The 16,171-nt window shown below is 43.0% G+C and overlaps 1 protein-coding gene and 1 long non-coding RNA gene across 2 annotated transcripts; one reads left to right on the plus strand and one right to left on the minus strand.

The window, feature by feature from the left end:
* The first annotated feature begins 79 nt into the window (after nucleotides 1–79).
* On the plus strand, nucleotides 80–10,584 carry ALDH6A1 (aldehyde dehydrogenase 6 family member A1). Its single transcript, XM_068192852.1, has 12 exons — nucleotides 80–220; nucleotides 404–466; nucleotides 2,528–2,602; nucleotides 3,952–4,113; nucleotides 4,696–4,774; nucleotides 5,321–5,623; nucleotides 6,324–6,445; nucleotides 6,689–6,878; nucleotides 7,562–7,743; nucleotides 8,155–8,334; nucleotides 8,525–8,623; nucleotides 9,067–10,584. The coding sequence occupies exons 1-12, from the start codon at nucleotides 164–166 to the stop codon at nucleotides 9,169–9,171; spliced, it is 1,617 nt and encodes a 538-aa protein (XP_068048953.1). The 5' UTR covers nucleotides 80–163; the 3' UTR covers nucleotides 9,172–10,584.
* Nucleotides 10,585–11,240: 656 nt separating this feature from the next.
* LOC137475506 (uncharacterized) lies at nucleotides 11,241–15,551 on the minus strand. Its single transcript, XR_010999927.1, has 2 exons — nucleotides 14,584–15,551; nucleotides 11,241–13,339 (listed from the first exon to the last, which is right to left on the minus strand). It is a non-coding gene; the product is annotated as an uncharacterized lncRNA (long non-coding RNA).
* Between the last annotated feature and the right edge of the window lie 620 nt (nucleotides 15,552–16,171).

The following is a 16,171-nucleotide window of genomic DNA, read 5'->3' on the forward strand; positions in this document are numbered from 1 at the left end:
CCCTCCGCCAATCCGCGGCCCGGCACGGGGGGCGGGGGCCTCGGGGGGCGTGGCCAGAACAACCGCTGGCGGCGATTGGCCGCGGGCGGCGCGGGGGCGGGGCCGAGGCGAGGCGGGGCGGGGGGCGCCGCCGGGGGCCTCGGAGCGGGGACCCTCGGCCGGGATGGCGGCGGCGGCGGCGCGCGGAGCGTGGGGCGGGCGGCGCCGCGTGGCGCTCAGGGTGAGGCGGCCGGCCCCGGCCCGCGGCGGCTCCCGCGGCTCGGGGGGCGCAGGGGGGTCGTGGCTCACCTGAGCCCGAGACCCCGCGGGGGGGTCGGTTCCGGGCGGGGAGCAGCCGAAGGGGGGTCGAGGGGAGGTGCTGCCTGACCCGCCCTGAGGTGGTCTGTGCTTGCCCCCCGTCCAGCTGCCGCGGAGAGCCGGTGCCCCCTGGATCACCTCAGTCGCCGCGTCCTTCTCTTCCTCGGTGGTGAGTGCCCGTCCCGCGGAGCGCAGCCGGTGGGCGGGGGAGGGAGGCGCGGGAGAGCCCGGGGCGCCGCCGCTGCCGCCCGCCGGACACTGCCCTCAGGTCTGCTCCGAGGCCGTTCCCGCCGGCTCGGCTGGAACCCCGGTGGGTCCGGTGCAACAAACATCGGCACTGCGCCCGTGCTCGACGGGAGGGACGGAAAAAGTTCCACGTCCGATTTGTCAGACTTCGGAGCTGAGCGGTGGCCGCCCGTCAGCTCGCGTTGCTCCTGGTGGCTCTGGACTGGCCTCACGCATGTGTTTGCGACAGAGGGAGGATCTGGTTTCTTTCGGACAGTATCAAACAGCCTTAGCTGGTGTACTGTATTTTTTCCTCCGCAGTCCATGGCTGCACACTCTCCGAAGTGTGAATCCCACAAGTAGTCTGCTTTACTACCATCCATGTTTCCACAGCAGGTGCATTCTCTACATAAAAAGAGGTGGCGATCTTATGGAAAAAGTGCAATTAATTTTAATTCACCATTTCCTGGCTTGCTTAAAGTATTTTTTGTTGTGTGTGCAATGTTTGAGATAGCCTTTTTAAGCAATTTGAAAAAAACATTAACTCCACTGCACTGAAGTCTGCGTGGGTCATAAAGCACTGGAGCTTGTGGCTCCATTGCAGTAGCCTCGGTGGCACTGAGGCTAGTGGAGTGATTGTTAGTCATAGGAGGTTGTCATTCTTTAGACCAGCAGCTTTTCTGACAGTCAGGAAACTCGGTCAAGCAACTCAGATTTCCTGTGCTTCCTTCCAGGTTCTAGAGGAGATTGTGTTTTTGTAGGCACAGATTTCTGCCTCTGTTCCCAAGTGTGAGTCCAGCTACATAATCATCTGCAACTTTTAAATTTTAATTCTCTTTTAGTGTTGCTTTCCAAATCATTAAGTTATTCTTGTCCATTAACAGACTTATTTTATACTTCTGATCCTAACTTTCTCATCTCAAAGCTTTCTCAGTTTGTTCCAACTAACATTGCTGCTAATTTTTTTTCACTTTCATCCACTTTTCACTGTCATCACTTGTCCTCCCAGTACCATTTATGTTCCTGATTCTTCCTCTGATCTCTTTCTTTTCATTACACTTCGGATGGCATCCAAGTCCTCATCTCCCTTTCATAATTCCACATCATAATTTCTTCATTTTTCTGATATATTTGGGTTTATATCCCAGTTCTGTTGATATGTCCCATTTCTGTTATTCATACAGAAGATCCATTTCCCCTTTCTCTTACCTGTTCTCCCCAAGTCATGGATTTGTGTCATGATTAACTGGTTCTTGCTTTTTCCTAGTTCTCTCCTTACCTCCCAATGTCAACTCTTCTTTTCTAGTTTCTTAATTTATGCAGTCACAATTTGTTTGCCTGCATGGTACAGTTTTGTTGCCTATTTAATGCTAATTACAGCTTTTACCTCTGCTTTCTGTTCTGTTCAATGTTTGCCTGAACTCCTTATTCCAAACTTTCCTTGTCCCTCCTCTTCATGTGAGTGGGAAAGTTTTGTTTTCTGTGCTGCCAGCCAGGACAGCCCACAGATACAGGTTTCTTGCTCTTAGTTGCAAGACCAAGCGGGGGGTGGGGAAAGTCCAATTTTCTGCTTGAAGCTATAAACTGGAAAGATGAACCTGCTTAGTGGCTTGATGGGAAGGAGGCACATGGGACAGTGGTACAATCTGCACTGGGTTCACGGAATTCCCATGAAGTGAATTATTAACTGTTTCTTCTGAACATTTATGAGTTGCAGTTTTTCAAGCTTTGATTAAATAGATTTAAACAATTCTGAACATAAGCAGAGGAATGTATTTTTTTCTGTAACTGCTTTTAGAAAGAATTTTGGCCATTTTGGTGTAAAGAGAGCAAAATGGGGCTGAGAGCAATTAGCTGGGTCTTGCTGTGAAGACTGAATCCAGACTCTAGTGGTTCACATAGCAGTAAATGATGAAGGCTTGCATGTAATATGGCACAAAATACATTGGTATTTAGGCATGTTGAGACAAAAATAACTTACTGTCCAGTGTTTTGACCTCCACAGCCAACAACCAAACTCTTCATTGATGGGAAGTTTATTGAGTCCAAAACTACTGAATGGATTGATATCCACAACCCGGTAAGTGAAATGGTCTCATCTTATGTAAATAGTGATCACTGTGAAACAAAGGTCTGTGCCTCTCTTCAGGGATGTGGCAGAAGAAAAACATACATATATTTCTTGAGAAAGGTTTAGACTCGGCAGACTACAGCTTCTCAGTTTCCTTTTCACATGAAATATCAGTCTCAGAATAAGTTACTATCACCTTTAGCTCCCTCACATAGTAAGCCCCTGATCTCCAGAAAGGAAGCTTAAATTCTGGGTTTGTTTTTTTTTTTTCATAGAAAGGCCCTGTGATGAGTATGTCAAATTTCTGAAGGGTGTCTTTCACTCTGTTTATAAAATCAACTGGGTGTGATTTGATCCCAGCTGAATGTGAAGTCCTGATAGAGGCTGATATTACTCTCAGGGTAAAAAGGTGAAAAATGCTGACAGCTGAAGCTCCTCTCCTTTCAGAGAGCTTCTATCTGTGACCCACAATAATCACAGAGCTGGATGCTATGTAGTGTAAAATAGATAAGTAGCACTTGTATTGTCTACATACTCCACCAAAGACAAATGGAAATGAGGTTGCACTCAGAATTCTCATCCTCCTGGCCTCCCTAGTAAGCCTTTAAACAGCAGTTTCTAAATCTTCTCTGTAAAGCTCTATTTTCATTTGCTTTGTGCAAATGATCAGAGCAGCAAATCATGTTCATGAAGGTCATTTGGTCTCTATGTAGCAAGCAGTCTTCTTGTTTAATTTTCTTCCTCTTGTTTTGAGTAGTTTCTCTCTGATATATCTGAAATTTTTGTCATGTCAAAGCAGATTTAATTTTTAAGAGAACATTAGAAGGAGGTCAAACTGGCAACAAGCTTTAAGTTAAAATACTGTAGAATTAAGGTTGTATGTAAACAGAGTACTTTGGCCTAGGGGTATAGGTAAGCTAACATCAATAGCAAATGCACAGTCATGTACTGCTTTTCACAAAGGAATATTGCCTAATTTAATGTGCAAGAGGGACAGCCAGATGAACCAAGACAATGGAGAGGGAAAAGACCATAATCCACAGAATCTTTTGCCTTATACTCTCTAGAAGTTTCAAGATAGACAAGTCACTTCAACTCCAGTTAGGAAATCAGCACTGCATTTGTAGTTTTCTGAGTGCCTAACTTGATATATTTGGGGTGCAGGTTTTCAGAACTATTCCAGGTATAGCCCAGGCCTTCTGTGTGCAGTCAAGGAAGCCATTTCCTTTGTGCTCTGCCCTCAGAAGTACAACTCCTTGTAGAATAAGAATATTAGGTGTGTGCTGTGAAAGGACTCTTGTGTTGGTGGGAACAGATGGGAAAAGCTGAGTTTTGATGCAATTTGTTTTTTCTTTCAGGCCACAAATGAGGTGGTTGGCCGTGTACCGAAAGCCACACCCAGTGAGATGGAGGCAGCTGTGGCTTCTTGCAAAAAGGCTTTTTGGAACTGGTCAGAAACATCTGTTTTGAGTCGGCAGCAAATCTTTCTGCGCTATCAACAACTTATCAAAGACAATCTGGTGAGACACTCTGGCTGTGTGTGATGGCTATGGCTGAATGCATTGCAGCTGATTTCAGAAACTAAATTGAGGGACTCGCGGTTTACAGAGTTCTTGATGAGGTGTTGCCATGATCAAGGACCCAACTGAGACACTGTCAAGACGTGCAGCAAAGCACTTCCCATCAAATGGTAACAGAGAGGCAGCGCTTCTTAGGGAATATTATTCTGAATTTGTCCCTTTACCAAGAGACCACAGAAGGAACTTTGAGCCTTGATGGAACATGTGTCAGTTGATGAAGACAAGTATGTTACTATGTTTTTGGGTTTCCCTGATGGATTTTTTGGTGTGTATGTGGTGTCATGTCTGAAAGCATTAGAATACAAGCCATCCTAGGATGATTTTTTTTCTAAAATGTCACCTAGGTGGGTTATTGGCTTCTTGTTTATAAGGAGCAAATCAGTCAGTATGGGTTTTTCTGAGTTCTGTTCATTCTATTCATTGTGATGTTCAGCTCTATGTTAATTCTATCTTATCCTTGCGATCTATTTCATGGGCAGGCACTTTTCTAACATTCATAAACTTTGTGTTTTCCATTTTCAGAAAGAAATTTCCAAACTCATCACCTTTGAGCAAGGGAAGACTCTGGCTGATGCTGAGGGAGATGTTTTCCGAGGCCTCCGTAAGCTGCTGGCTCCTCCTGTTAAAAAAGGGGGTTTGAGAACCCACAGGAAGGGATGAGGTCTCCTGAGCAACTGATTGCTCTGTATATGTTGATCCCTTTACAGCCCCCTACTCAAAGAAAAGTGTCAATTGTAGCTCTAAGCTGAAGAGTTTTCTTAGATAGAGTATCTTGAAATCACTTCCAAGTTGTTAGAGCTTTTTCTACGAGTGACTGCAAATTACTAAAAAGGGATAAGAAATTCTCACCTGTGCTCAGATATCAAAGGTTGAGTCCCAGGTGGTACAATAATACGATACCTGTGCATTTTATACTGGGGCTGTTGTGTCTGTGTTCCTATCACGATGATGTGTAGTGTGATCAAGAGAGAATCCATTCATAATTTGTTCACAATGCTTGGCAGAGGGATTTTCTGGAGCACAATGAGTTTTAAGTTGTGGGAGAAGTGGCTGGAATAACGAGGTGGGTCAAGGCAGTAGTGAAAAGGGAGTTTGGGGACTAATGGTTAACAGATCATCCAGCAGCGTAATGCCCTTTGTGCCGCAGAGGTGGTTGAACATGCTTGCAGTGTGACATCCCTCATCCTTGGGGAGACCATGCCCTCCATCACTAAAGACATGGACACTTACACCTACCGCCTGCCTCTGGGCGTGTGTGCTGGCATTGCACCATTCAACTTCCCAGCCATGATTCCTCTTTGGATGTTCCCCATGGCTATGGTTTGTGGAAACACCTTCTTGATGAAACCATCTGAGCGTGTACCAGGAGCACTAATGTTCCTTGCCAAGCTGTTTCAAGATGCTGGTGCCCCTGATGGGACCCTGAATATTATCCATGGACAACATGAAGGTACTAACAACCCTTCCTGGGAGATGATGAGTGTATGTGGTGTGGTGTGTGCTCAGTGGGAGGCACCAGTTAGAGAGTCCGAGACTGCTGCTGTTAGATAGGTTTGGACAGATGCTTCAGCTGTATTGATGAAGCTGAAAGGTGAGTGGGAGATTCTCTGTCACCTTGCACCAGATCTTTCAGGAGATATGGTGGACAAAATTTTGGGGATTGGGGTCAGAGTTCCCAAGGCATGTAAGTGCTCAAAGTCTACTTAGCAACCTAAACTGCAACTGAAATAAGTAGAGAAATCATCTTGGTTTCGCAAGGAAGCCTAAACAAGAATTAAATGCCTCACTGACTGTACAGTGGATGGTAGTATCCTGGCTCCTAACATGCTGTTTTTTACAGCACACAAGTAGCTTCAGGACATGATGATATAAATAGAGAACAGTAACTTCACTTTGGCATTGCTCAGACACCCTGGGAGGTGCCCAAAGCATGAAGAGATGTAAGAGAGCCAGAATGAAGACAGGGCAGGAGTATGTGTCCTGAGAAGTGAGTGAAAAGTTACACAGACAGGTTTTCAGGGAACTCAGATGCAGGAAACACAGAAGCAAGGATTTCGATAAGAAAGATACACAGATGTAGTGCTGTGGGGATGGGAACAGAGGGAAGCATTTGTGCACCACAGTTATAATGTATTATTTCCTATTTGAAGCTGTGAATTTCATTTGTGACCATCCGGATATCAGAGCAATCAGCTTTGTGGGATCTAATCAGGCTGGCGAGTACATCTATGAGAGAGGATCCCGGAATGGCAAGAGAGTCCAAGCCAACATGGTAATGTCTCTAACAGAGTACACTTGAGCACACAGACTACCTCTGTCACCTGTGAATGTTAGGAGACCACACCACTCAGCAGCAGAAGCTAACTTTGCTGCTGATAGCTAAGTGATAAGGCTGCTCTCTTGCCAGCCTGTCAGTAGCAGAAGCATAGCTACTATAAGAAATCATTGCCAGAGGGCTAGAGAAGAAGCGGTCTGGGGTGGTTAATAATGGGAGACTGTGTGTGTTGTTTTTCAGGGAGCCAAGAATCATGGTGTGGTGATGCCTGATGCCAATAAGGAGAACACCTTGAACCAGCTGGTTGGAGCTGCTTTTGGAGCAGCTGGCCAACGCTGCATGGCCCTGTCTACAGCAATTCTAGTAGGAGAAGCTCAGAAATGGCTGCCAGAGCTTGTGGACAGAGCCAAAAATCTACGAGTAAATGCAGGTAAAGACTGAGATAATTTTTACAAGGTACTCCGCTTCTTTACAGCCATAGCTTTTTAGGTCTGCTTATCTGCCATACTGTGTAGTGACCCTTGGAGCTATTAGCACCACCAATGTGGTTTGATGTGTAGGGGTAGGAGCTAGCAGATTGTCTTGATTGGGAAACCCAGCCCTAGACTTGGAAGTAGGAACCTGTTTTCAGCTTGCTGGTGGGACTGATGCAATGTTTACAGGATCAGTCTTGTTTTAACTGGAGATGTGAGGTTAAATCCTATGTTTAATTCATATCTGCCATTTATATAGCAACCTCATTTCTAGATCCTTCCAGTTTGTAGTAAGCATACAATAAAAAAAGAAAAATGGCAACAAGTACTTTGAAAAATCTAGACTTTTATGAATTCCAGGGGAATTATATTTTGTTTATATTCAATATAAAGTGCTGCAAAGGGGAAAAAGTTTCCTTCCTGAGAATAATCTGTTGTTGAATTTTGGCTTTCTGGTGATTCCATGTTGATTTTGAGAGCTGCAGGCTATTATTCCTGTTCATCAGTGTCTCAAATCTGTGTTCTGTGTCTCGGAAACATCAGCATTTTCAGATTTTTCCTACCAGTGTAGTTATCTCCCAGATGCCTATGAAAAGGAAGTTGTCAGAGTTAAAAATTTGGTGTCTCTGCCTCTTCACAGGAGACCAGCCTGGAGCAGATCTTGGGCCTCTAATCAGTCCCCAGGCTAAGGAGAGGGTTTGCAGTCTGATTGAGAAAGGAGTAAAAGAAGGTGCCAGCCTTCTCCTGGATGGACGTAATGTCAAAGTGAAGGGTTATGAAAATGGCAATTTTGTTGGACCAACGATCCTTGCCAAAGTCAAGGTAAGATGACCAAAACCAGTGCTTGCAAGTAGGTATTGCAGGGTCAGCTGAAAAATGGGTTAGCCAAATCAGTCAGTAATCAGTGATCACCTGGTAGAAAGGCCATAAATGGCTCAGCCTTCCCTTGCACAGTGTCAATTAAGTACTCCTTGTAATGCAGGCAGTAAAAGCAGAAAGCACTCTGGAGATGAAAAGTGGTGCCTTCTTTAGTGTACTAGATAGAGGACAAGGCATGGGAAATGGTGAAGAGGTGAGGAGGACTGAAGGATGGCCTGTGGCAATGCAGTGTGATCAGTAATCCTAGGAATATCATGAGTACTAACAGCATGTGTGTTTCATATATTGTATTTACTACAATATTTTTATTATATCCTTTATACAAACTGATTTTTCTGCTGTTTGTATTGGCAGCCAAACATGACTTGCTATAAGGAGGAAATCTTTGGGCCCGTCCTAGTGGTGCTGGAAGCAGACACTTTGGATGATGCCATTGAGATGGTGAACAATAACCCCTATGGGAATGGAACTGCAATCTTCACCACCAATGGGGCCACAGCTCGGAAGTATTCTCACTTAGTAGATGTGGGGCAGGTATGTTCCAGCTAGGATTGTTGCTTTTAGCCCTCACCGTTTACAGTGGGTTCATTCAGTTGTAATCACTGCCCTCTCAGCCAGCAGTACCCAGCCTCAGACATAAGAAAACAAAATGCAGAAGCATTTGGAGAGTGCTCTGCAATCTGTTACTTCTTGTGACTAATATGGCAGCTTTCCTTTGGTGTAGGTGGGTGTCAACGTTCCAATCCCAGTACCTCTGCCCATGTTCTCTTTCACTGGCTCTCGTGCTTCTTTCAGAGGGGACACCAATTTCTATGGCAAACAGGTAACTTTCTGATTCAGAGTACTCTATTGGGTTGAATTGTGATAAATCATGTTATAAATGGCAATGGGGATATGGTCATCAGACTTCATTAGTGAGGAGACTTGGAAGCTATTTCAACCAGGAAATTGAAAACCAGACAGTGATCACAGCACCATAATGCATGTCACAATCATGGATAGCCCACTTCTCTTTCTTTTCCCCTTAAGTAAAAAAATGCAGGTCTTTTTAGGATATTTTAAAAGGCAGAAATAACTAGCAAGCTTTCTCACAGAATCAGAATCTTTGTGAAACTGGTAAAAAGAACAGGCTGACAAGAATTGTTTCCACAGAAGAAAACTCAATCCTGTTTAGATAAAGCAAAAACTGTTTGATATACCACTAGTGTAGACCTGAGGAATTCATAAGGCCAAATATCTGATATGTGGATCTCTCCTTTCCTCCAGGGAGTGCAGTTCTATACACAGCTGAAAACTATAATTTCTCAATGGAAAGAGGAAGATGCCACCATTGCCAAGCCTGCTGTGGTTATGCCAACTATGGGAAACTAAACCAGCCTTTGCAGATGCTGTTCCTGGAGCCCTTCTATGCTGCACTTTCCAGCCTTGTCTTGACTATCACTCTTTACTTGGGAATGAATAGCAAGCTCCTTTGTCTCAAGGATCTGTTACTGTGCAGGCTCATGTGACTCATGGTCTGGATTTTCTGTCGCTGTCAGTGTTTTTTGGTTAGCTGAACTAATTTTTTCCATACAACCTTTCAAAGACTAAATAACCTTATCTAACTGAAAGGGCAGCCACTGAGATTGGTCTTAATTTGTCTTTCTTTCCAGACCCTGTAAACTTGAACATAACTCTGGTTTTCACTTCAGTATCTTTAGCCTTAGTGACTCACTCCTGGCTACATCTTGTAGCAGATTTATTTACCTCTTTATCTTGCATATTTAGATTCTGAGTTCACCTTACTCAAAGATGAGTACTCATTTTGAGTGACTTAACTGGGACATCTTGGGTGTCTCACAGAAGTGACTTTACATACAATGAAGATAGCAAGTTGTCAGTCATTCACCTGTTGAGCAGTTTCCAAAACACTGGGAAATAGCTTTGTATGGATTTTTTAGGAAAGCCTATTTGATTGCTTGTCTGAGGATGAAAGAAATTTCTGTATGGTACAGTGACCTTCACTGTACCTCTGACAGCTTGTAAACTTCTGTTCCTTTTCTGTCTGGGGCTTGTATGCTCAAGCTTGCCAGCAATTCCATTATAGCTGAAAGTTGTTTGGTGCCTTTTCCCTGTGCTAAGGGATACAAACCTACACATCCTGTACCATAATGAAACTGTGGAAGCAGAAACATAACCATGTATATGTATCTTTGTGTCACAGCATCATGTGCATCTGAATAAAATGCAGCCTAAGTAAACAGGTCAGTAGGAAGAAAGAACACATTTTTTTAATCACAAAGCAGCCAGGGCTTGTCTGTTGGTTTTCTGTCCTGATTGTAGCTGTATTTCTTGTGTTGGTTGATTGACTCCTTGTCACATTTGCTCAAACACAGTCATGTACTCTTGGGACTGCAAGTTCCTATTGCTAGAGAGGAGTAAGACTTGGTATATACAATCTGCTTTTAAGAATCTGTGCATTTGGAGCTGGAGAACCTGCATTTTTATTTCTGGTTCCTGAAAGATGATGCAGCCATGAAGGATCTGCAGGGATCTCACTCAAACATCCATGGAAAATAATATTCTTCTAATGACTGTAACCATTAAGTATTCTAATTAAACAATCTGAATGTGAACATTTTGTATCCTGCCTTGTGGTAAAGATGCCTTGTAACTGACAGCTCTATATTACTGCAATTGCTATGCATTCACTAATGTTTGTACCTTGTTTTTTTGCTCTGCTATACACTAGAGGGAAATTCTCACCTTGCAATTTGATTACAAATTAAAAACATGCTAATATAATTCTGCAGACCATGACTGTTCCTTGGTAAGACCTTACATAGGTGCGATGTTGATTTTATTCCCCTCTTCACAGGAGATGGTCTGCAACTCCTGTAACCCATGTATACATTTTCCTTTTACAGTATTTCAGGGACTTCTGTACCAGTTTCCTCACACAGCATTTCAAGGAATGCCTTGTTTGATCACAGACATCTTCACCAAGTTATACCAACACTTTATACACATAGTTCTAACGACTAGTCCAAATGCTAGTGCTTTGTACAGGGTCTTGCAAGCTCCTGGATTGGGAAAAAATGAGGTCTTTAAGACTTAATGAGAAAAATAAGTAGATTTCAAATACAGAGTCAAGGATGCAGTGCAGCAGACAGGGGATCTAGAATTCACAGCCTTACTCAGAAGCTAACTTTCAAAATGAAAAGTGCAGATGAGTTGCTAATTGCTGGCTGCTGTTCATGGAAAGTATATAGCTGCCTTCCTTGGTCTGTGCTGTTAACATCTGAACATGTGGAAAGATCACTGCAGAAAAGGATGAATCTGATAATGTGGCCTGCTGTGTAATAAATATTAGGTTGGGAGAAGTATCTTCTGTGTTGCAAAGGTAAAATATTGCATTCATTCAAGCACCAAAGAAAGAAATACTAATTAAGAGCCTCTAATACTGTCTACAGTCATTTACTTTCAAAATGCCTTCATTTTCTCCCTAATCAGCATTGCTATTCTGACTTTGTTGTTGTCCTATTAAAACCCATTGTAATCTTCTTTTAGAAATTCTAAAATCCATCTTCTCCTGTAACAAAAACAGTCTATTATCAAGGTTACCTGCTCCCTGAGAAATTGCAGGACTATTCCTGCACTTTCTCCAGGTACCTTCTACACACCTGTATGATCTTTTGATTTGTGTGCAAGCATCTTTTCTAATTATCCACATTTCCAACAGCATTTTTACACAGATAGTTTTAAATAATTGAACTAGAAATACAAATCTTGTGTGTTACTTTTCTAATAATGAACTGCCTTTTTTAATAATGAACTGCCTTTTTTAGATCAAGTTGCAGATGCTATTTGATCGTGATTTACCTGCCTCATCTCACATCTCACTGCTGTTACTGCTTTCCACTCATCTGTTTATTCTCCTTTTTATTTAATATTTGACATAAAAATAAGCTAAATAATGTATCTTCTATGTTATACAAAAGTATAGTCTCAAGTATCTCATAATGAATTACTATTAAAATACAATTTCATAGTCAACCCTTTGAAAATTATTAAAAACAGTTTCTTGCTCAGAAAGCACTGAAATCTAGATTCTGAAAGCTATTTAATACACATAAGTCCAAAAATTGTTTTAAAATGGCTTAACCACCTCTGAGAATTTGGCCCTGTGGCTTCCACTCACAGGTTTGTTTTTCCTGTGTCAAGTAAAAGACTCCAATCCACTTCCATGTCCATTTTAGAAAGTGGCAGCTTGCCTTTCCAAAGGATGTGTCTCACATCATTCTATATTTTTATGTATAAATGCCTCCAGGGCTCCTGCTTATGAACTTTATCTGGTAATTTGATGTCTGAATATTACATTTTGGCTCGTGTGCTTGACTGCCTCATGTCTGACAAGCTGTGCATGCCAGAACCCCGCCCTACCTATTCCTCCAGGTAAGCTGATACTGCTTGCCTTGGAGTGTTATAATTAGCAATAAAGTTGTATCTGAGTTGGTATCTGAAAATCAGGCATATGAGTCTTCATCATGGTCCACCCTCTATGATTCTATACTGAATGCAACACCAGCTGCATAGATTCTGCCTTTTTAATCAAACTCACTGTGCTAGCTGAAAATGCGTCTTCTTGTGTGATCGTGGACTTTCAAAAGAGCATCCTCTAGAAAAGCCTGGTTTTCAATAAGAGAGGGCTTCAGGAGGTCATGAGATTTTTTTTCCATGAGAACTGTGCCTAAATGCCTGCTGCTGAAAAATCCACATAAAAACAAATTTTAAAATTAAAAAAAAAATCCTCACTTTTGTCACACAAACATTCATGTGCATATAAATACACTACTATAATCTTATGTCCCAACTCACAGCTTATAATGTACTTAATTCTTCTCGAATCTTGAATTTCCAGTGTAAGACATATTTTAGGTATCTCTAAAGTCATGCTCCCACATTTCTTATGAAGGCAGCAATGAACCATAGAGTAAGTAAACTTTTCATAATCTGGCTGTGGATATTTGTAATTTTAATACTGGGAAGTTTGCTTTACAATACTCTTATATGGAAATATAACTGGGGAGTGCTACTGTCACAATAGATATTATTTACTTGTTTGGTAAAGATGGATGGGGATTCATTAATGACTTAACAAAATAAATCCCACTGCACTGAGCAAAGTTAATTCTCCTGACTTCTATTCTTGACCTTAGCAGTACCAAAATTTATTTCCACTTGTTTTTCTCTTGATACAATACAAAAAGATCTAACAGTCTAGTGTGTGTACAAAATCAGTATACAGTCCACCGACTTTTTCAAAATGTTAAAGTACCTCACACCAAGCCACACAGTTAGATTCTTATGTTAGATTCAGAATCTAACTGGAATCCTGTGACCTGAAGTGACCAGCCCAGTTCAGTATCCACCTACTGAAGAAACAAAAGATTACCATGATTCGTCCCATTCATTTGGACAAAAAGCAATTGCAAAACATGGGGTTTTTTTTTCTCATGTCAACTTTCTGATATCCAGTTTTTCAAACTTTTTTTCCCCCCTGAAAAACATGGAAAAGATCAATGTATTAGAAGAAAATTTCAAAGGCATATCATTCATAGATTCTTTGTGTGTAAAACAGGTTTAAAATTCTAGCTGTGCATTGTTCTTATTCAACTTTTCATAGCACATAAAAAAAAAAAAGTAAGCACACAGTGTTGTGTTTTCAACTTCTAAATCTATGGCTCCCTAAATTAAATAGGACAAACCCACTGACTTCTGTTCTGTTAGTTGTTTTATGATAAATACTGGGAAGGGGAGGCCTTGTACGAACATTAGCTAGTTTCAAATACTTGGTCCTTGCCTTGTCTCTCCTGTTCATACATCAAAGGGTCAATACACAATTTTCTCTCTCAGTTCCAGTCTCTCCCTTCTTCTCCAGGGGAGAAGATTCCTTAGACCTCAATTACAAATTTCACCCCTGGTTTTTCAGGGAGTGTTTCTGCTGTATCATTTTTGAGATAACCTGAACAAAGCATTCCAACTGACTGTGTGTCACCAAGTTATTCAGTAGCCAATCCATACTAAACAAACATTTTTCTGGGGCTTAAGATCATGTTAATCTCTCACCAAGGGCATATAAAGGCTTCAGATATGGGGGACCTTAATTCTATGGCTTAAAATCCAAGTGCTCAGACACCGCTGCAGTTGGTAGGTACAGACGTGTAGCACAAGAGTGGAGACCTGAAATCCTGCCTACTGCAGCATGTGTAGCTCTAATTTAATTTAAACTGCATCCTAACAGAAATTCTGAGATATACTTGTAAATCTGAGATTTTGTTTTATTCACTATAAAATGCAATTCTGTCAATCAGTACTGCACTGCATGTGATCCTGTCTTCAATATGTCAGCATCCATTTCCTGTAATTACTTAATTTTAAGATTATTAGAAAGCTTGAGGAAAACAGCTTTGAGACCACAATGCAAAGCAGAGGCATCTGAGATATGGGAAACCAGCAAAAACAGACTGGATTTGCCATCTAATGTATATTTCTGTTTAAATGATCAGCAATATAGTAAAGAGCTGTTAGCACCTTAATTTTAATTTTTTAGGCTTCACTGTTAGCTCACTGGAGTGAGTAAAAAGCAAAAGAGCAATGCCAGAAAAAAAGTACTGCCTATAAAACAAAAAATAAGCAATAATAATTATTAAAATGAAACTACAGAAGCACATCTGTACTGGAAGTTCTCTATCAAATTCCACATTACATGGCAGAATATGCAAATAACTCTTTTGAGTTTACCTTTAGTTTAATCTATAGAAATAATGACCAAAAAGTGATAACCTAGTTGAAATTAGGTTCCCACAAAGTCATTGCTAATTTATAGGATACTGCAACTCATATAGTTATTCTCACTACAGAAGTCTCCATAAGCATTCGAAATCCATAAACTATTATAATGCAAAGGATTTTTAGGTGTCTATCTAGGAAGATGGACACTAGTTTTCAATGTTTCCATAGCAGTAGCAGTTATGTGCTTCCTCTGGGTCACTGTGCACATTATTTATGCTATTTTTGTTGCTTTTGAACGTTGTGATTTGGGGAAATTGCTTCTTCGCTGCACACGCCTCCATATTCCATTTTTTTTATAGGCAGTTTTGGCCTTTTTCTTTTAATGCTTTCTACTGGATATGATCTCCTGATTCACATCACAGAGCATCTATATAGAATCTTTCCACCACAGTCCCATCATTTAAGATATTCTGGGCTATGTTCTTCACTCCGTCCATCTCTCAATCTTTCATTTCTAGTAGTTGCAGCAGTTTTTTGAGCTCCACCATACTTGGCTGGCGCTGAGTTTTCTGTCTCTCTCACAGAATTTCTGGTCATGCGCCGTAAGGCCATTTCCAGTGTTTATACTGCAGCTGTCTGGGCTGTGCTATAGATGGTGGCGCAGTGCTGAGGAAGTTTAGAAAAGGAGAAAAAGTGACAGATACAGAAAGAAAATTGGCCATCTGGAAAAAGTCCAAATAAGATCTTTTATACTAGATAGGCTGAAAGCAAGCACTGGCACATGAGCAAGAAAATAGTTTCCTACCAACTGACCTCATCAATGTCTGGGGATCAGAGCTTTGTATCTTCTTAGTCAATAAATAGGATGTTAAAATAATTTAATTTTCCTTTCCATTTTCAGATTTTTTTTTTCTAACGGTAAAAGGGGTTTGCTTGGTGCTTGGATTTAGATAAGTAGGAATAGGGGTAAAGTCAAAGAATCTGTGATAGAGCAAATGGGAGCGCAGCACAGAGCTTCTTTTTCATTGTGTTCTGAGTTTGGCTCCGTTTTCCCTAAAACCTCCCCCCAGGAGCCAAGCCCGGCAGATTCCCTCGCAGCTTTCTCCGTTTTCGAGCTGAACAAGCGCTTCAGCCTCCCCTAGGCCACGGCGGGCTGAAGGCCCCGACCACCGCCGCGCCGCTCCGCCGGCTTCGCTCCGGTGTTCGGCGGTCCCCCGCGCAGGAGCGGGGCGGGAACCCCGGCCGCCGGGTTCCTGCGGGAAGGAGCGGGCGGCAGGCGGGGACGGCTCGGGGTTCGGCCCGGCCCGCCTGGCGCCTTCCCGCCCGCGGGGGGGCGCTGCCGCCCCGCACCGCGGCCCCGGCGGGACGGGCGCTGCCTGCGGGGAGCTCGCGCCGTCCCGGCCACGCCCGGCGGCAGCGCCGGCCCCGCCGTCGGGAGCTGCGCGGCCGGTGGCTCCGCGCCGGGAGCGGCGTCCGGGGCCCGGCGGGAGGGACGCCCGTTCCCGCGGAGGCCGGGCGGCGCGCGCCCGCCACGCGCAACTCCCGCGACGGGCGGCGCGTCACGTGGGCGAGCGGTGACGCGGCGCGCGGGGCCGGC

The sequence above is a fragment of the Anomalospiza imberbis genome, chromosome 6 (assembly GCF_031753505.1).
Source record: "Anomalospiza imberbis isolate Cuckoo-Finch-1a 21T00152 chromosome 6, ASM3175350v1, whole genome shotgun sequence".
Taxonomy (NCBI): domain Eukaryota; kingdom Metazoa; phylum Chordata; class Aves; order Passeriformes; family Viduidae; genus Anomalospiza; species Anomalospiza imberbis.

Bases quoted from the DNA above. Each gene is read 5' to 3' on its own strand.
- ALDH6A1 (XM_068192852.1), top strand. From the start codon at position 164: ATGGCGGCGGCGGCGGCGCGCGGAGCGTGGGGCGGGCGGCGCCGCGTG. The intron at 4,114-4,695 runs GTGAGACACTCT...TTCCATTTTCAG, and splicing joins AACTTATCAAAGACAATCTG to AAAGAAATTTCCAAACTCAT. The intron at 5,624-6,323 runs GTACTAACAACC...TCCTATTTGAAG, and splicing joins TATCCATGGACAACATGAAG to CTGTGAATTTCATTTGTGAC.